Source organism: Mus pahari, chromosome 12 (assembly GCF_900095145.1).
Source record: "Mus pahari chromosome 12, PAHARI_EIJ_v1.1, whole genome shotgun sequence".
Lineage (NCBI taxonomy): Eukaryota > Metazoa > Chordata > Mammalia > Rodentia > Muridae > Mus > Mus pahari.
The window spans coordinates 18,663,868-18,685,181 of record NC_034601.1 but is presented as its reverse complement, the minus strand read 5'-3'; the positions used below and the strand labels follow the sequence as shown (position 1 = coordinate 18,685,181).

At 44.8% G+C, this 21,314-nt stretch overlaps 1 protein-coding gene across 2 annotated transcripts in view; it reads right to left on the bottom strand.

Moving 5' to 3' along the window:
• Positions 1–2,325: 2,325 nt before the first annotated feature.
• St6gal1 (ST6 beta-galactoside alpha-2,6-sialyltransferase 1) overlaps positions 2,326–21,314 on the bottom strand; it is a 138,390-nt gene continuing 119,401 nt past the window's right edge. For both annotated transcript variants that reach the window (XM_029544436.1, XM_021209607.2), the window contains exons 6-8: positions 7,775–7,873; positions 6,344–6,518; positions 2,326–5,066 (exon numbers count right to left, since the gene is read on the bottom strand). In XM_029544436.1, coding sequence (XP_029400296.1) covers positions 4,825–5,066; positions 6,344–6,518; positions 7,775–7,873 — 516 coding nt within the window. In that variant the 3' untranslated portion in view covers positions 2,326–4,824. The remainder of the gene's footprint in view (positions 5,067–6,343; positions 6,519–7,774; positions 7,874–21,314) is intronic.

Sequence of the window (21,314 nt, the reverse complement as noted above, 5' to 3'; positions counted from 1 at the left end):
GAGGAGGAGGAGGAGGAGGAGGAGGAGGAGGAGAAAGGGGAATCCTACCCATGTTTCAAGTTTGGTACCTACCAAGGCTTACCTATTTCCCATCAACAGGAAGTGCTTTTGCTCTTCAGACTCCAGCTTAACCTTGACCTGCACTGCCATGTTCTCCACTTGACAACTGCATGTATTTTCTTCCAGGCCATTATGAAGGTGTGCTCAAGAATATAGCACAATTGTCCAGGTCAATGTTATAGAAAATACCTCCACATAGGCAGGGTGGGCTCATGTTCCCAGCTTCTGCTTCACAGAGAGCAGAAGCCCTGAGACATCTCCCAGTGCCAGGCAGCAGTGCCAGGCAGCAGCTGTTCCTGTGCTCACTGGCCTGAATGGTATTTCTCTCTTCCTATCGAAATCTGTTCTCCAATTAACCCTGAGGAGGACCGAGTATAAAGGATCATGAGAGCATTCTATGACACAATACAGCCCTTCACGCTCTCCTGATCAGATGGCAATCTCCCAGCCTGCGGAGTGAACTTTCAGGATTGGAGCACTCCTGCTTCCCAAGAGAGGAGAAGCCTCGCCTAGCCTCACAGTGCACACCACAGTACATCCTAGAAGCTGTGCTGAGGGTCATGCCACCTCGCACACTGCTTCCTTCTTACAATCAGCCAACAAACTGAGACCCCATTTTTCCGCCTCCTCATACTTAGCATCTATATCTTAAAAACAGAATCCGATTCCAGGATGAGGAACAAAAGAAACCAGTCTCCAGTCACAGATGGAGAGACCCACCCACTAGCTTGCCAGGCCACTGGAAACTTGGCCAAATAGAATTATTTTTCTATTTTCTGCTTTCAACTCCCATTCTCATGGGATCCAAACAATGCTTCACTATCATCATGGAGATGCATTGGTCCAAGGAGCTCACAATGCCAAAGCATTGGATGCAGGGCCAGGGAGACACTTCCGTGCTCTCTGGCTAACCAGTAAAACTCAGATCAAGATGTCATCAGAAGTGGCTGTCCAGGGTCCTGTCTTCTTGAAGGAGAAGCCCCACAAACCCCAGCATCCAAGACTGTATTCTCCAGGGTCCTAGGTGGGGTCAAGCACCACCCCTGAGCAGCCTGTTGCCCTTTCCCATTCCTCAGCCCAGGAAGCTGCAGCTGGGAATTTTAAAGGCAGGGATGTGGAGGGAGGAGGCATTAGGCTTGATTTCTTAAGGGCTATGTGTAAAGTACCTCAAAGCGTGTGGTTTTTGACAACAGAGGTGTATTGTCTGAAACTTCTAGAAGCCAGAACTCCCAGATTGAGGTTAGTCCCTCTGAGGACTGCGGGGGAGAATCTATTCTAGGCAGCTTCTCCAGCTTCTGGCGTGTTTTCTGGCAACCTTTGGCATTCCTTGGCTTGTACATCACCGCGACCTCAGACTTCAGCATTACATTGTGTTTTCTCTGTGTGTGCCCGTCTCTAGATTTCTCCTTTTCATAAGGACACAAGTCATCCTGGAGTTGGGCCCACCCTACTGCTGCATGACCTCATCTGAAATAACTAGATCTCCAAGAGTCCCATTTCCAAAGAGGTTCCAACCTAAGTCCTGGGGTTAGGAATTCACTATTAAGGATTTGGGGAGACGCCCTTATCTTGAAATCAAGCAGTTCTGGGAAAAAGAAATCCTCTTACCCCACCCCCCAAAAAATATCCTGCTCTTTTTCAGGGTTTTTCTTCAAACACTCTTAGCTATTCCCTAAAATCATTATTGCCCTAACAATCTAAAGCAGTGATTCTCAACCTGTGAGTAGAAAATCCTTTAAGGGTCAAATGACCATTTAATAGGGGGTCATCTTAGACCATCAAAAAATAGATATTTACATCACAATTCATAATGGTAGCAAAATTACAGTTATTAAGAAGCAATGAAAATAAGTTTAGGGTTGGGGGCCATCACGTCATGAACTGTACTAAAGGGCTGTAGTGTTAGGAGGTTAAGAGCCACCGATCTAAGGGTCCTGAAATCCAGAGCAAGTTCCTTTTCTCCTATTCTTTACCCCATTCTCTCTCTCCTCTCTCCTAACGTGTGTATTAAATGGTAGCTTTGTTGCTTATATCTAGCAAGAGTGAATGGGCAAAAAAAATCAATAAGCTGTCAATATCTCTGAGATTCTGTCCTTCACAGTAAATATATATACTTTTTCCTGGAGTGTTGAAGATCAGTGCCAGAGACTCCTGGAGGAGTACAGGGCACTTGGTTTCGAGACATAGCTCCTTGGAACGCGTGAGCGGCAATCAGTCATTACCATTAGGAAAGTATGAAAAGCAGCAGCAGATTTCTGAAAAAAGATATTTATTTTAAAATTTGCACATAATCTTTGGATAATTTAGAATTAACAGGTATGTTTTAAAACTTTCTGACACAAACCCGGAAACCAAGAGCAATGAGAGATTTGACTGGCAGGAGGAACCAAGAGGATCCTGCATTTAGGATGGCTACTGACGTCGGTGCCCACGTAGACAGACGCTTTCCTATAGCACTCAGTCACAGATTCTAAACTACCTGTCGCAGATACTAAACACCTCACCAGGCTAACAGGGATGCCCACGTCCACTCCGTAGTCCACTTTACCCAAGCATCCACATTTATAGAGCACAGAGAAAGTCTAACAGACATCAGAATCATATTACACTTATTAATTTACTCCCTCACATTAATAAGAACTAAAAACTAGAATCTACCCAGTGTAGTCTCCGTCTCTAATGTACCTCTTGCTGACGGAGGGAACATCAGCTTCCTGGACACTCCATCCACAGTCCTGATGCCTTATAATGAGCCAGGAATTCCCTAGACCTATCCCACACAGAGGCCAAGCAACCCAATGGCTCTGTGCACCCTGAGGTGCAGGCAGCAAGGCAGGTAGGCTCCTCCTACGAGCTGCAAAGGATGCAGGTGCCTCACAACAGAAAAGATGCCCTGCTCGTCTCCACTGCCCTCTCCTGCAGCAAGGCCCAGCATGGATGTGACCCTCCATAAGGAACGAGGAAGGACATCAGGGTACCTACTTCCTATGCACCGTGGACACAGCCCAGCCACGTGCTTTCCGGTGGTCCTCACACAGCCCAGCCATGTGCTTTCCTGCGGTCCCCACACAGCCTTGTGAGGTAGGAATGTCACCCCCATTTTACAGATATGGAAACAAAGTGGCACAGTGAGGAAGTGGGGGTCAACCTGGAAAGCCAGGGCTTTTCACTCGGGCTTTCTATTGCCCGCATAAGGCAAGGGGTCAGCAGTAAACAAGTCTGTGAGCTCTGAGACAGTGGGTCTGCAGCTCGAAACACCGAAGCCCTGTGAGCACACAGGCCAGCCTCAGGAATCCAACAGACTGTGTTTTAGTGACCTTGGTTCAATAGCATTAATTCTCATCTGTAAGTCATTGAACTACTCCACACCAGGGGCTGAGGGGGTTGCTGTGGCTTCCCACCAGGTAGAGAGGTCTCAGAAAATCCTTGTGAGGGTATGTATGCTTGCCAAACAGGGTGGGTGCTCCCTGCCCAGAGACCAATGCCACTCCCTTGTAGGGGGAGCAGGGCAATCTGTGGTCACACACCTCACCCCTTGTGAGAATCAGTTATGATTAAGATTCTAACCTAAGTCCCAGAAAACATATTCCCCATGCCCTGAGAGACCTTTCATGGGGGAGGGGGGCCCATAAGGTCAGTGAAAGTCGGGGTAATTGCCAAACAAAAAATGATTAAAAGTAATTTGGGAGGGAAGCCTGCTGTAAGGGAGAGTAATGATAGCAATTAGGAGAAGGTTAGGGAGTCGACATTTAAAAAATAAAATAAGAGCCCCAGTCTATCTGACTAACCTGCTTGCTGTCTACTGTGGGGCAGCACTTGGTGCCAATATGGGTAGGGACTTCCTAACAAAAATACCTTGGGCCTCCACATTCTAACAGGTCGTACAGAACGTAACATCAGTGATAAAGGGGAAAGTGAAGACATCTTCTGACGCAGACGGTGTGTTCCTCTTCTTCCTCTAAGAGCTTCCCCAGTGCCTCAGCTCTACAAGAACACGCTAGAACTGGCCCCTGCTGGGCGCACAGACAGCACACTCTCCGGGAGGAGCCCAGATCAGCGAGCACACAGAATGTTTGCATTCTAGCTACCTGTTGGGTGTCTCTCGAATTCACTCAACTCTGATCAGGCTGGGGACAGATGGGAGTCCCCATCTGTACCTTCTTCTGTCTCCACGGGGAGTGGGAAGTGGGCGACCCAAGATCCTCTGCTCAGAAGCACCCAGGATTAAGGATCAACCTAGTCAGACGGGGTGACAATGGGACCATGTCCCCAAGGGAGTACCCTTGGGAACAACTCTACTCTGGAGTAACTGAGTAGGCCTCCTCTTCCTGAAGTCACCCTGCATCTGACACAAATCATGATCTGGGAGACGTGAAGTCACCACCTAGGGAGAGATTTCAAGCCACAGAGGGTGTGCCTTCACTAGGATGACATCATTCAGTTGGGAAAAAAAAACAAAGTCTAGTTTTGGCAACCCTGGTGAGAAATGTGGCACTTTCCCCTACCCATGTGGAAGGAGAGGAGGATGCTGCCTAGGAGAAATGTGTGCGGCAAGAATCTGGGCTCCCATACTCTGTGGCTGCCGGGAAAGCTGCATCTGCCTCCTTGCCATCAGACACTGGAGGCCCCAGAACTCTCGCCAACAAAATTCCCTAGAGTGCAAGAAGCAGGCTGGGCCTGTTGAATAAAAAACACTCCTTCGAGCAGTGGTAACCAGGAGCGTAGCCATAAAATGACTTATGGAGAAGGATGAGGGTGCCTGGCTCAACAGCGATTGTTCCGGAAGCCGGACAGGGTAGCTTTCCCAAACAAATAAATGTCTTCATCCGTTCCCTCGTTGAGATGCTTCACCATATTCTTCTCGAAGAGGAGTGGGTGGTAGGCACCCATCGTGCAGGCGCTGTCAAAGAACTTTTGGTGATAGTAGCACACATCCGTCTTGCGCTTGGACGGGAGGAACTCATAAATATCAACCTGGTCACACAGCGTCATCATGATGATGATGCCTAGAGAGGGGAGCAGAGAGGAGGCGTGTGGTTAGGAGGGAACAGGTATGGCAGGGGCAATGCAGACAGCAGCAGGGCCCTGGGGCAATAGGAAGTGTGTTCCTCAGTACACCAACCGATGCTGCTCTCAAAGCTCCAGGAAGATCCCAGATGCACCTACCTGAACGCTGAAGAAGAGGGTACGAAGGGGCTGACATTCTGCAAGGGCCCCTATTTCTTTTCATCCCTGCCTCTAGTAGAAAACTAAGCTACTCATTTACTGGGGGGTATTTTACCATGCCAGACCCACAAGGATACGTGAAAGACAGCCGTCTAGTATGGGAAATAGACAGATAAACTGCACAGTGGTGAGCCCCTGGAATCATCTGGTTAAAGGGGTTCCACTACAGGTGCCCATAAAAGGAATGCCCATCCATCTGCAGAGATAGCCTGTCCATTCATGAAAATGCCCCAGTGGTTCATCCCAAGAGAAAGGGCGGGAAGGATGGATGGGCGTTAAGATCTGAGGGACAGGGAGAGAGCTTACAAAGAGAGCCTTTGACCAGCATTCAGTACACTTTTCCCAGTCTACCCCACATCTGCTTCCCGCTTCCTACATGGCCCCACCTAGACGAGCTAGCCCGGCTTCTCTCATGATTGCGACTAAAGCATCCACAAAGCCAGGAGAGGTATGATAAACCTTTGTCTGTGTCAGGTTCCAAACATGACTCTGCAGAGCAATGTTACCAGTTCTATCCCTAGCTACATATGAAACCTTTTGTTGTTGTTGTTGTTCATTATAATTTCTGGCACTGTGATTTTTTTAAAGATATTGCATTAAAACATCACTTGATTAATGAGCTTTAGCATACTCTCTGAATTGTAAGCCTAAGACAAGGGTCTTGCTTATTCCATCCAAGGTCTTATCTCCTCCCTTCCTCCTCTTTGGGTGTGCCTCCCATTACGCTATCACTCCACGTCAACCCCCCCTTCTCTCCTCCATAGAAATCTTTCTGACTGTCAGCTAGTGGGGGGTGGGGGATGGGGGGAGGGAGGGGGTCTTCTCTCTTACAATAGGATGGCAGTCTCCTCATTGTGGCACAAACTGAATGTGGCCTTGGATGCCTGACTAAGTTCCCTCAGCAGACATCTTAAGAATAAAAATTACACCTTATGTGAGATAAGGTTTTAGTATAGTGTACAAGTAGAAAAGTTGTTCTGGTGCATGAACGAGACTGAAGAAGAAAGCCAGTCCTCTACAAAACAAACACAGGACTTCTCCACACACACGCACTCACCCAGCATGCCGGAGGATGGGGGATTTGGCTGAATCAGATCTGGGGAGATTTCCTGAATGATGTCCCATAGTTCCCATGGCATCTGGGGCTTGAGGATGTAAAAAGGCTGGCTGGGGTGAAGCCTTCGGTAACTCTTATAGGTTTCGAAGAAGTTGTAGTCTGGCTTCTGATACCACTGAAACAGAAGGAAGTGGTGTGCTTAGCAGAGAAACCTTACACAAACATTCTTGCCAGAGGATCAGCCTGGTCTTGCGGCCGATCACGAACATCATCGAATCATAGCCCTTAGTGGGTAGTCCAGTCGGGGCCTAGAACGAAGTCTCTGACTATAGGACTGTTGGAATGGTGATCTCGAAAACACTTCCGATTTCAGAGCCATCAAGTGTGGGCACTATGCCATCTGAAAGGGTATCTCTGCACCATCCAAGCTGTTTGCTGATTGTTTGTCTGTCTGTGTGTATTTGTTTGTTTTTAAGCAGTTCTCACTATTTGACCAAGCCTGGCCTTCAGATCCTGGTGTCAAGAGATCCTCCTGCCACAGCTTCCAGTAGCCAGGACCATCACACCGAGGTACCCTTACTGTTGACGGAGAGGAAACTGGAGCACAAATTATTTTATCTATGGGCTCAGAGTCTTTCACCTGACTCAGGCAGACTCGAGTTATAACCTGAGCTCGAGGGAAGCTGCAGACTGGAGTGAGGGCACCGGTGAGATACTCAGAGCTAGGAGCCATCAGTGGGCATTTAAGGACCCAAACCTACTAAGGTCAGTGCTCTCTGTGGCTTCTGTTAAGCCATTCTCCTTAGGCTTCTATAGCCCATGTCAAGAGACACTATATATGTAACCTACAGAGAGAACCAAAAGTGAGCAGACACTTCCAGAAGGCCTGAGAACCCAGCAATCCCGTGGCTCACATCTTCCCTAAAAAAAAAAAAAAAAATCAAGATTGCAGATCTGTGCTACTGAGTTAGGTAACCAAGCATAGGTGACTTCTCCCATCTATGCTCTGCTCTCCCATCTGAAACACGGGGGCCACCAGGCTTCCTCCTACTTCTTGATAGTGTTATAAGAGCGAAATGGGAGGAGTTTTAGGCACTGCAAGTGGGGAGCAGAAATGTGACGACAACATGATTGATGTGGTAACAGTCATTTACTGTCCTTTCCCACGGAGGTGCATCGGGAGTAAGTAGAGCGATGAACACATCCTATTCCAGAATATCTCCTACTAGTCTCCACCATGCCCAATATGCACATGACCTTCCAAGGAAGGCATGCACAGGCGCTGGCTAGGATGGGGGAATTCTTGAGTATGCCAGTCCCTATGGAGCAGGCTGCCTAAAACTCAAACAGCTAGGAATGGCTGAAGTCACATGCGACTTTAAAAACCTGGCATCATGAGGAAGTCTGAGGGCGGATGGGGGACTCACTTACCTGCGGAATGTCTGCATGATACACGGATGGGTCCCACAGAATCATGATTCCTTCGGTGTACAAGCTGTCCTTAAGGAAGCGCTTTTCTGTGGTGACTAACTATAGTGAGAAAGAGAAAAGCTGTAACATGAGCTTTTACGTGTACGTATCTGACTCATAATAAAGCCTGGTATATCATCAGGTTGGTACCAACTGAGGCCTAGAGCCTCAGGAGGCTCTAAAAAGGTGAGAGCTTACCTTTAGTGGAAAGAAAGAAACCATGCTAGTGTGGACTATGTTTAGTAACAGCTGTCAGTCATGGAGTAGAAAGGGTTTCTCAGACTCTGAGTCTAAAGGGTCACAGTGAAAATAGTACAGAACCATAGTCCTACAGCCATATTGTGATGGCCTGTATATGGTTGGCCCAGGGAGTGGCTCTATTAGGAGGTGTGGCCCTGTTGGAATAGGTGTGTCACTGTGGGCATGGGCTGGAAGTCAGAATTCTGTTAGCAGCTTAGTACTCTCAGCTCCTCCTGCACCAAGCCTACCTGGATGCTGCCATGCTCCTGCCATGGTGATAATGGACTGAACCTCTGCACCTGTAAACCAGCCCCAATTAAATGTCCTTCATAAGAGTTGCCTTGGTCATGGCATCTGTTCACAGCAGTAAAACTCTAAGACACATAATTTGCCCAGAGTTATAAGAAATAAGAAAGTAATGGCTCATTTTCAAAGATGCCCTCGGATCTTTGAGAATACTGGATCCCTGCTAGTATCGGATGAGATGCTTTTATAAAACATTAGAAAGATCTTTAAATCAAAAACTTTATTTAGATTCAATAATTTCACTTTAAGGAACTTATCCTAAAAAAAGAATCTACGTTCGAGGGGCTGCATGCATGGAGTTGCTGAGTGAATTATATTTCAAACTAAGAAAGGTGTGGCAGCAGAAGACAGAAGATAAGACTTAGATACAAAACGGACCCCGGTCCATGCTTGTCTTTACCACTAATACCTACTCTCCTCTTAAGTCTGCCATGTGAGCCTGCCATACCACTCCTTGTATCCTTGTATCTGCCCAAAGAACTCAGCATCCTAGTCCACAGATACCTGCCCAGCCAACATCACTGCTGCTCTATTCAAAATAGCTAGGAAATTGAAACAATCCAAATGTCCTCCAACTGATGAACAATCATAGAAACATTACATATACACTATGGAATACTCTTCAGGAGGAAAGAAAAATGAGACCATAAACTTGGCAGGCAAATGGATGGAACTAGAAAAGGTCATATTGAGTGAGGTCATCCAGACCCAGAACGTCAAATATCACAGGTTCTCTCTTACTGGAGGTTCCTAGCTCCAAATCTTCATATGTTACACCTGAGAGGCATAAGGTAGGTCTTTCTTAAGGAACACACCATCAACTCCAGAAACAGAGTCCAGTGGCCCCTTGAGCTAGAAGTGACCTGAACACCCACCTTCCAGAGGACTAGCCTTCATAGTAACAGAGGGTGCCACAAATGTTTCCAAAGGAAGCTAGCCACCAACAGTTTCAGCTGTGACACCTATTGTCTTAGTCAGGGTTTCTATTCCTGCACAAACATCATGACCAAGAAGCAAGTTGGGGAGGAAAGGGTTTATTCAGCTTACATTTCCATACTGCTGTTGATCACCAAAGGATGCAGGACTGGAACTCAAGCAGGTCAGAAAGCAGGAGCTGATGCAGAAGCCATGGAGGGATGTTCTTTACTGGCTTGCTTCCACTGGCTTGCTCAGTCCACTCTCTTATAGAACCCAAGACTACCAGCCCAGAGATGGCACCACCCACAAGGGGCCCTCCCCCCTTGATCACTAATTGAGAAAATGCCTTACAGCTGGATCTCATGGAGGCATTTCCCCAACTGAAGCTCCTTTCTCTGTGATAACTCCAGCTGTGTCAAGTTGACACAAAGCTATCCAGTACACCTATGAACCAGGTCAACAACCAACACGTCACAATAACCCTACGGGTTCAGTAATGGCACACAGACTGGGGCTGTAACCAACAGTTCTCTAATTGGAATTTAGACAAGCACAACAAGAGGGATGCCATGCCTGTTATAGGAGACTTAGCTAAATGCTCAGTGCTGGTGGTGCAGTGGTCCTTGGAGGAGACTCTACAACCAGTACTCTACTAAACCTGCATAATCCCTAACAGCAATCTAAACAGTTTCCTCATGCCCACAGATAAGGGTAGGTAGTCCTCACCCCTCATCGAGGAAACATCTCTTTATAACAGATGGAGATCATTACAGAAAACCACAACCAATCAAAATTCAGCGTTGTGGAGCCCAGTCCCAGCGGATACATCTACAAAACACTACCACACCCAAGGCTCAGGGAGCATTGCAAAAGAAGTGGCAGGAAGATTCTAAGAGCCAGAGGATCAGGGAGTTTGCTGTAAGAGTCTGCCTCCTAGTAATGTCAGAAACTACACATGTGAAGTCTTATCCACGTGGCTGCCCTAACCTGAGCTGAACAAGGAGGACACAGCAAATGGACTGGGCAGGAAAGGCTAGGGGGGCCCCAACCCTACAGAAAGAACTCCAGGCGGCCCAGAGAAGCTGGAGCAGAAGGGGTGATCCTCCCCAGGAGAGAGCACACTGATTGGTTGTCCAGTGCCAAACGGTCAGCCCAAAAAACATACACACAAGTAGCAGCATATGGACTCAACAGTGCACTGAGGAGTGTGTGTGTGTGTGTGTGTGTGTGTGTGTGTGTGTCTACGAAACAATTAGAGGAGGTCATGGATTTAATGGAGTACATGGAGAGGTTTAGAGGGAGGGAAGGGAAAAATGTTGTAATTAGATTGTAATCTCAAAAATAACAAACAAATAACAGGAGCCACTTTAAGAATCAAATCTGAGATATGAGTGAACAGGAAAAAAAAAGTAGCCCCAAAGGTTTAAGAGTGAGGACATCTATGTCCCTTTAAAACACACACACACACACACACACACACACACACACACACACACACATATGCCCCTTTAAAACACACACACACACACACACATACGCACACACACGCACACACACATATGTGTGACATATATATGTGAGACATGATTATATATATGTGTGTGTGTATATATATTATATATACATATACACATACACACACACATATATACACATACATACACACAATGAGATCAATTAGCAAAACACTTATTTCAAAGAATAGCTGAGACATGATGTTGCCCTTGTCAAAAGTGCATGGTATATATGGCAAAAACAAAATTGAAAAGTGACTGAGATAAGAGGACTGGTTTAAGATATCACACACACCCCTCAACACTGACCTACAAGGGTGTCCAGGTATGATGGTGTGAGTTCCAGCCTGCTCCCTCCATAGCTACCCCTCTGTGGTCTTGATAGACTGGTTTCCCATCTCTAGGTCTAAATGTCTAGTCCACACAGACACACACACACACACACACACACACACACACAGACACACACCACATCCTATCAGGCTTTGCCTAAGGCGCCAACCAATGCATGGAAGTGCAATGCTTTTCACCAAGGCTCCTATACTTATCTGGCAAGGCAACATGATCCTAGTTCAAAGGATCGTGATGGGGAAGGGGTGAGACCATGAGGGGGAGACTCAGCCATCCCCACAGCAATGGAGCTTTGATGAACATCTGCCACGAAAAGGCTATTCCAGGCAGAAACGTGTTGCTGCTCAAAGCAGCCTTCCCAACTATAAAGTGACAAATATTAATACACAGAAAACACACACACACACACACAGTGGTGGGGGCTACTCATCTGTGACTGCACACAACTCCACCATCCAGACTTTAACCCTGACTAGTTGGGACGCCCTCTTCCTAGAACACTTTGAACACTTTCCCTTGTGTAGGGCCGTGCCCTGTCATATTGAAATGATGCAAACCTGATTCACAGTGTGTCTGTATTTAGAGCCAGGGCCTTTACAAAGGCACTGAGGGTTAAATGAGGCCATAGGGTGGAACCCTGATTCACTAAGTGTGATGTCCTCACCAGAGAAAGAGACGCTGGAGCGTTCGTCTGTGTACCGGAAGAAAGGCCAAATGAGATCATAGTAAGAAGCTGGCTGTCACCAGAAACCAACTGTGATGCCACCAACACCTGGGCTGGCCCCATGATTTTGAGAAAATAAACTTCTGTGGATTTTATTATGTGGCATTCTACTATTGCAGTTTGAACTGACTAAAGTATCCTATGTGAGCATATGTGTACACGCATATGAGTATGCTTTGTAAGATATAGTAATAGATGTGAAGATACATCTGAACATCACAGAAGAAATCTAAGTGCTTGAAGCTGGGAGATAAAGGCATGCATGTGTATGTATATGTATGTATATCCATACCTCTGTGTTTGTATATGAACATGTACAAATATGTATATACTATATATACAATAAACATATACATATAAATATTTATGTACATGTAAACATATACATACAAATATCTATAAATACATTTATAAATATGTATATGTATTGTCACATGTATATATTATGTGAACATGTATATATGTGTATATACTGTTTATGATGTGAATATAAGTACGTATATATTCCTTAGCTCTACCTGCTCAAAGGATGGAGAATCAATGCTACTCCATCAGGAGTGAGCACATGAGTGTCAGAGCATGGTTTCTGGGACCACTTTTCACTAAAAAAAAAAAAGAGCCTATGAGTTTAAAGGAAACAGAAGAAAACCACTAGTCAATCCCTGTGCAGGCAAGACAACATGAGGAAAGTTAAGTTTTCTCAACTTTTGGTGCCCCTGAACAACGCCTTCAATTCATCATGTGGAAATCAAATCATGAGCTGTTTCCTGAATTCAGGGCTCGGCTCTGCTCTAGACAACACATTTTCTCATAGGTTCTGGTCAGGCAAACAGTCACAGCCCAGCGTGTGACTAGAGCCAAGAGACTGAAACGGGGAGTTCCTCGGTCTTTACATTTCAAGGTAGAGTGAACTTCACTTCTGGTGAGTCCATTTATTAGTGTGTGGCATACGGAGCCCATTAACAGGGCCCCGGGGCAGCTACACTTGGCTTTCATATAGCAAGGAGAACAAAACCACTTTGAGAGGGTCCTTGCCTGAACAGTGTCTGGTTAGTCATTTGGGGTAACTGACCAAGCTTTTGTCCCACTGTCTTCTACTGTAGACCCTTAGGCAAACAGAGTCAACTTGCATACTTACTTCTTATTTAGAGGCAAGGACTCACTGTGTTTCCTGTGCTGGACTTGAATTCCTAGGCTCAAGTGATCATGCTTGCCTCACATAGCTAGGATTCCATGTATGCAGTCCCTCCCATTCTTCACTGTATAGCATTTACTAAGGAATTTATCTCTGGCTCGGAACATCCCATCTGTCCATGTATCCCATCTGTACTTTTACAACTATATTAATAATGGTAGGTACTCTAAGCCCAGCAAATACCCTGGAACATGTCACTATACCAGAAAGCACAAAACACAAAAGTGCTATAAAAAGAAAAAAGAAAAGGAAGAAATGTGAGGTTGTGTGTACATCACAAGGAAAAGAAAAAAAAAAAAAGAGCCAGATTAAAGAAGCCACCACTGGCCAGATCTGGAATAACTCGCAACAAAAGGAATTCAGAACTGTAATGAATTACAAGTCACTGGAAAAAATAACAATCTTTGAGTCCTTATCAAAAGAAGGAAGGGAAGGAGGAAGGGAGGGATGGTGGGTGCAAACTGTTTTGTTTGGACTGTAATAACCCGTTTCTTAACCTGTCACAACCTTAAATGGATTCGTGTATAACTATGGGTGTGTGGCAGTAAGAAAGGTTTCAGAATATACAACAACCACGAAATAACTCAAAAACAAATGTCCAAGGAACCTGAGGTGTTTGGGGGACTTCACATTCATTTTGTATCACAGGACCTCCCTGCAGCCAAAGGACCAAATACAAAACCTTTTGCAGAATGGGCTACCATGGAAAACAATCACAACGGCCTAAACCTAAACCTAAACCTAAACCGAGGCTCAGATGTAAAACCACTTCTGCTGACACAACAGTTTTTTATGTAAGTTATGTTCTTACAGAAGCATAATGATTTAATAACAGAAAAAAAGTATTTTCAATTAAAAAGAAAAAGAAGAAGCCTTGCTCTAATGGGATTCTGAGCGTTGAGCCTGGAGTGTGGAAAGAGTTGCCACAAGTTGAAACAAAGATAGTTTTGGATAAAAGTAATCTATTAATGTTAAGTAGAGAAAGAAATATTGATGAACAGAATATAACAACACATATTAAAGAGATCACTTATGGACAGGGGGTGAGGGGAGTAATTAAATAGTGATTGTTTGATACAATAGCAGGTAACACTGTATCTATGTGATCAAAATACAATCGGTGACAACAGGAGATGGAGGACACAGTCTCCTTATTGTGTGCTATTCCGGGGAAACTGTAAGAGGCACGTAGGTCCCTGTGCTCACAGATAAACAGAGGGAAGCCAGGAATGTGAAACACACAGGGTTGTCTCTTCAAAGGGAGAGATGTAGAACTGTTTCCATCTTGAAGGCTGGGAAGGAACCTAGTGACCATAGAGGTGACCCGGGGCTATCTGTGTTAGCTGCATGCCCAGGCTGCACTGCCCAGTCCCTAACCCTTACGTTTCTCTTAAACCATTGCATTATCCTCCCCCAGACCCGTCATCATGAGTTGCCTACTTTGGTTAATCTATAGATTAACCAGCCTGCTTCCTTGGTTAAACTATAGAACCTATCTTTATGCAAGATGCCACGTGTATCTTACAAGAGTTCTGAAGCAATCATATTTTAAGCTTTGTTATACACACAGGATTTGAGGGCTGTACTTAAATATGCCTAGAACTACCTGGTGTCAGACACCTGAAGTCTGAACCATCACCAGTTCCCGAGTCACAGGGAACTGAGTTTCTATCTTGCCTCCTTTTGTTGGCCTTGGTGGTCACAAGAGACCCCCGCACAGACAACAACATCATTTATGTAACTTTCCATGCAGGAACGCATGAAACTAATCTAATACTGAGGAAACAATGGAGAAACCCAAAGTAAGATTTTTTTTTTAAAACTATAATTTTTCAAAATGTAAATATGCTAAAATATTAAAAAGGGACTTTGAATATATTTACCTTAAGTGGGGTTAAAGGGACAAAGCTACAGAATGCAGTATCTGTATCTCAGTTAGCATGTAAAAGGAAATATGAACCCGTGCTTTCCTACAGCACACCCCCAAGTATTTAGGGAGTGGTATCTATCACATGGACAACATGCTGATATACTACCCAAGAGCCCGAGGCAGGAGGAGAGTGAGCTTGGGTCTAGCCTGGGCTATAAACACAGGAAAATTCTGTCATAAATCAAATCAAATCAGTCAGTCAAACAAAATATGATGAAAGATCAAACTACATAGCAAATGGCATAAATTGCCATTCATCACTGAGTCTGGATAACGGCGTACACACTCTTTGTTTGCCATTCATCATATCTCCAGGTTTTATAAAGTGTTAAAGTAAACAGAAGTAATCTGGAGCCAATCCTTGGGTGAGCAGAAGGTTATCTGGCAGCTTGTACTTCTGGGTGGACAAGGTGTAACTTCACTGGCTTGACAGAAGAAACAGGACATTTTAAAGAGATATATCTTTTTGTATGTCCTTGAGGGAGTTTCCAGCCGCTTTTAACTGGAGAGGAAACTCACTCTAAATGGGGCTGAGGACCTTAAGAAAGTGGGCTGAGGAGTGGCTCCCCAGTCTGCTTCTGGTCACTGGCAGGGACTGAGCCATTCCTGTCACAATGCTGTCCCTGCTATGAGGGGCTACATTCCTCTGCACTGAGTCAAAATTAACCCTTCTACTTTAGGCTGTTTTTCAGTTTCAGTGAGGAGAACACAGAAACATAACCTCATCCGGCGTCAACTGAACGTCTCCTATCTACCTAAGGTTATTCTCGGCCCTTTGATACAGTAGTGCACAAAATGGCAAAGGTGCGAGCTAAGAGATAAGGAAAGCGATGACCAAGGTAAAGGGGGGGGGGTGAGAAGACCAGATGTAAGGGGGAGTCCTTAGAAAGCCAGGGGTGTGCTTTGAACCAGCTCAGAGGGGCTGTGCCCTATGCAGGTTCTGTTACTACTTTTGATGCAATTTGTACAAGCTGCCTTTCCCCTCTGCCTTCCTTCCCACGTTTGTACAGTGAAATGGTAGGGCAAGACCCTAGGTAGAGAGCTGCTATTTCTCTTTTACTGTTGTTTGTTTCTGAACTCCAGGGCTCTTCACGGTCTCTCAGGCATAAGCTCCCAGTGCTCAGACAAAAAGATATACCATATATCAAAGAAGATATGCCATATATAAATTGAGTTTATTGCTGGAAAGCTTTCTACAAGAACAAAATAATAGTTCTATACGAAGTCTTCCAGGAAACTGGACACAATGGACCAGTTCTCTCTGTGAATAGATCTTACTCTGTCATTGAATACCAGTCTTCTCTTGGTTACCTAGAACAAGACGTAGAACTCTCAGCTCCTCCTGCACCAGGCCTGCCTAGACACTGCCATGCTCTCCCACCTTGATGATAATGGACAGAACCTTTAAACCTGTAAGCCAGTCCCAATTAAATGTTGTCCTTTATAAAACTGCCTTGGTCATGGTGCACAGTGTCTCTTCACATTCATGGAAACCCTAAGACCCCTGCCTATGTGAGATTCCAGCAATGTGCTGAAAAACACGTGGATTTATGACTTTCTTTTTCCTGTTACTGTTGAAACTGTTTCCACGTGTGAATATGAAAATTTGTTCCTGGACTATGGTCACTCATACTGGCCCCAGAAGAAACTTACTTATGGTCTCGTTTGAGGTAAAAGCCGTGTTTCTTGCACTGACCAAGTCTTTAAGAAATTCAGCACTGAAGGAATGCATCTCAACATAATCAGAGCTGTGTGTGTGTGTGTGTGTGTGTGTGTGTGTGTGTGAGAGAGAGAGAGAGAGAGAGAGAGAGAGAGAGAGAGAGAGAACACACCTACACTATAGAAAATGGGAAAACGCAATGTACTAGCACTGAAATCAGGAACAAGATAAGAATGTCTACTTCCTACTCTTATTCAATAAAGTATTGGCAATCTTAAAGCAGAGCAGTAAGATAAGCAAGTAAGAGAGATAAACATTTAAAAATGAAGAAGGCAAACTATCTCTACTTGCAAATGATAAGATTCTATAATGGAGGGGGGGTCCTCAGACTTCAACGGAAAAGTCTTAGAACTGATGAGCAGTTTGAGCAAAGCAACAGAATTCAAGTTAAGTGGTCCTCTTACACACCAATAACAAACATACTGAGAAAGAAATGGGAGATGCAATTCCAGTGATGATGATGGTGGTGGTGGTGGTGGTGGTGGTGACAGCGGCAATGGTGGCATTGGCTAGAGAAATGGCTCAGCAGTTAAGAGCACTTATTGCTCTTGCAGAGAGTTGGGGTTCTGTTTCCAGTTCCTTGGCAACTCACAACTGCCTGTTCCAGGCAGTGACTGCTTTTCTCAGGTAACCAGGCAGGCATATGATGCTCTTATATGCATCCAAGTAACTCTCATACACATAAAAAAAATTAATAGTAATAATAATAACAAATAATAATAATACTTGGAATAAACTTAACCAAATAAGTGAAAGACTTTGACAATGAAAGCATTAAAGCACTCAAGAGAAAATGAAGAATACAAGAAGACCTCCCATACTATGATGTGGAGAAATCATTATTGTGAAAATAGCCATCTTATAATTTAATGTATCCCTTATCAAATTTCTAGTACCATTCTTCGTGGAAATAGAATTAATTGTAGAATTATTCTAAAACCAATTTCAGAATTTGGAAGCACAAAATACCTTGGACAGGCAGGGGTGGGGGGATCAAGGCATGACGTACTAGTCTATCTTCTTTCAAATTGCATTACTAACGCCATAGTAACAATAATTGCATTGTATTGGTACAGACAGAAATGTGGATCAATGAAACAGAACAGAAGACACAGATACGGTCACCTGGCTTTTGACAAAGATGCCAAAAATATTCACTGGAGAAAAGACAGCCTCCTGTTAACAAATGGTACTGGGAACACTGGTTTTTTTTTGTTTTTTTTTTTTCCACGTAGGTCCTTAGATCTGATACTGTACAAAAATCAAGTGGGTCAGAGACTGGACTTATACACCAGGAATCTGAGTCAGCCAAAGAGAAAACACTTTGAAACACAGGCACAGGCAAGGACTTCTTGAACCCTAAATTCCAATCATTCGAGCAATAAGCCAATAGTTGACAAATGGGACCTACCAAAAATTAAAAGCTTCTATACAGCTAAGGAAGCAGTTAATTAAGTGAAAAGGCAGCCTGTACAATGGGAGAAATTATATACATACACACAAACACACACACACACATATGTATATATATACATACACACACACATACATGTGTGTGTGCGTGCATGCTCTATATCTGACAGAGGATTAATATCTAGGAAATACAAAACATTAAATCAGTCAATGAACTGAAAAGAGTTTTCAGGAGAAGAATTATAATTGGCTAGTAAATATTTTTTAAAGTGTCCAACATCTCAAGTTCTGAAAAACACAACTTAAAATTATTAAAATTGCTTTACAATTTCCACTTTACCTCAGTGTAGTAGGGCCCCATAGGCTCATATGTTTGAATGTTTGGTCCCCAGGTGGTGGAATTGTTTGGGAAGCATTAGGAAGTGTGGCCTTGTGTGTGTGTGTGTGTGTGTGTGTGTGTGTGTGTGTGTGTGTGTGTGTGCATTGCTGGAAGAGGGATTTGAGGTTCCAAAAGCCCATACCTGGTCCAAGCTCTCTTCACCTGCAACCTGCCTCTGGCACCATGTCTGCCTGTCTATTCTGCTATGCTCCCCACCATGATAATCATGGATTAACCTGCCAACATTGTAAACAAGCCCTCTATAAAACGCTTTCTTTTATAAGTTTGTCTTGGTTGTAGTGTTTCTTCATAGCGATTAAACAGTAACTAAGACACCCAGTCAGAATGGCTATCATCAAGGAAAGAAGTAACAAGCAATACTCGTGTTGGGGAGGGGCTCTCTTGTTCACTGTTGGTGAGAACTGAAATATCAACCGTGGAAATCAGTGTGGACGTTCGTTGAGAAGCTAAAAGTAGAACCAGAATTACCGAATGATACTGTGGCACCATTCCTGGACACATGCCCGAAGGACTCTATAGCTACAAACAGTGCTTGCTCATTCACATCCATTGCTGCTTATTGTCAACGTTCAGGGCAAGGACACAGCCCAGACGTCCATCTGCCAATGAGCAGATAGTGGAAATGTCACCACACATTGTATGTACACACTAGAACTTTATTCAGCTGCAAAAGAACAATCATGAAATTCACTGGAAAATGGAGGAACTGGAAAATGTCTTAAGCGAAGCAAATCCAGGCTCAGAAAGACAAACGTGGTATGTCCTCACCTTAGCCTCTAACGTTTCTATGTACATTTCTGTGGGAGGGAGTGAATGTCAAGGCCAGGGAACGAGAAAGGGGCTCACAGGAGGGAGAAAAACCATGATTTAAAGGAAAGGAGAAAGGTGGAGTATGAAGTAGAAGCGGGAAGGCCAGGCAGAGGCTTAGGCAGGCTGGGAGGCAGAGACATGGGAGGTAGCAGGAGTGGGGCTAACAAAGTATTTACAAAACCTCCAGAAGCAAACCTGTTACTTTGTAAAATAATTTTAAAAGGTAGACATTTAAACAATAAGCAAAAGGAAACATCATTCATTCACTTTAGCTGTGTTTACACATGATGGACCTCCTCCAGGTCCAGCCAACACCTGTCTACCCACACCTCGGGAAAGAAAATCGGAACTTAAAGGGAGTTGAGGCCGGAGGATGGCTATGCTGGTCACTTCCTAGCACATGCTGAAACCCAGGCTCTGTAAAACTATAAAAAACAAACAAAATCACAGAAGCTGGCTTTGGGGTTTCAGGCACTGTGGGTAAACCGGCCCATATCCAACCGCAACTCCGGTCCCATTCACTCCTTTCCAGTGATGTTCCGCTTAATTTCCAGATGCTTCTAAGGAAGCCACCATACTCTCTTGTCCCAGTCCCTCTTCCTCCAGGTCCGCCTAAGCATAGTAGGTTGCCTCTCATAGAAACCATCTCAAACGTACAGTTAAAGTGGCTCTATGAATAGGCCTATGTTAAATAGACCATTTTTTGGCTGAGTCTTGCCACACCAGCCTGGGGCAGGAATGGGGCAGCGAAAGCAAAACTTTGAGGTAGGTATGTCACTGGTTTCTATAAAAAGCCATTTTCTTAATGACAAAGGCACCAGTTTGTTTCTGTGGCTTTGTCACAATCCAGGTGTGTCCTGTGCTTGCCTCTGCCACAAAGACAGGGGATGGAGGAGGCTGGAACAAACACAGTCCAACTGGGAAGAGCAGTGAGCCCTGCTCCCTTCTCACAGTCACTAGTTCCAGTTCCCCACACCTCTCAATGACCCTGTCGGAGCTTCCCGGCCTCCTAGGCTAACCCCCCCCCCCACCTCCTAGGCTAACCCCCCCACCTCCTAGGCTAACACCCCCCCCCACCTCCTAGGCTAACGCCTAGCAGCTTCCTATGGGGTTCCCCGGGAATTCCTCCTGCTGGTGGTCTTCCACTGGGGGGGGGGGGGCTCCTTCAGGCTGGGTAACCATGTGTTGGCTCCTGTTTTAGTATATTCCATGTCCCTCTCTATCAGATGGTTTCTCCCACCCCCACCCCCCACAAAAAAAAAAAAAAAAACACCTTTTACTTGATTAAAATATACAGAACATAACCACACTTTAGGCATTTTAAAGTACCAAGCTCAGCAGCATTAAGGACAGCCCCTTTTGTGTGTGTGTATATTTAGCAAAACAATCTACCTCCAGGACTGTTTACTCTTTATAAACTTAAACCAGCAGCCGCCATTCATCGATACAGCCCATTCCTTCTCCTCCAAAGGACTTGAAAACCTGCTTCCCACTTACAATTTCTATCGGTCGTAACTGCTGCCTCCTTTCTGCTAAGTGAGCCACATAGCCACTTATCCTCAGTGGCTGTCTCCTCCTCGGACTTTTTCACAAAAAAAAAAAAAAAAAAAAAATTATTTTGCTTTGTTACATTTTTCAATTTTGTTTTTTAATGCGCATTGGTATTTTGCCTGAATGTATGTTGTGTGAAGATGTCAGATCCCCTGGAAATAGACACTTGTGAGCTGCCACATGGGTGCTGGGAATTGAACCCAGGTCCCTGGGAGAGCAGACAGTCTTCTTAACCACGAAGCCATCCCTCCAGCCCCACCTTATCCCTTTTTTTTTTTTTGAAGCAAGGTTTTTACTATGTGACCCAGGGTGGCCTCGAACTTGTTGCACTCTTCTTACCCAGCTTTCTGATTGGCTGCTTAGAACTATACCACCTAGCCCACTTCTTTCTTCACCAACTTTTTCTTCCTGTCCTTTTAAAAAATATAT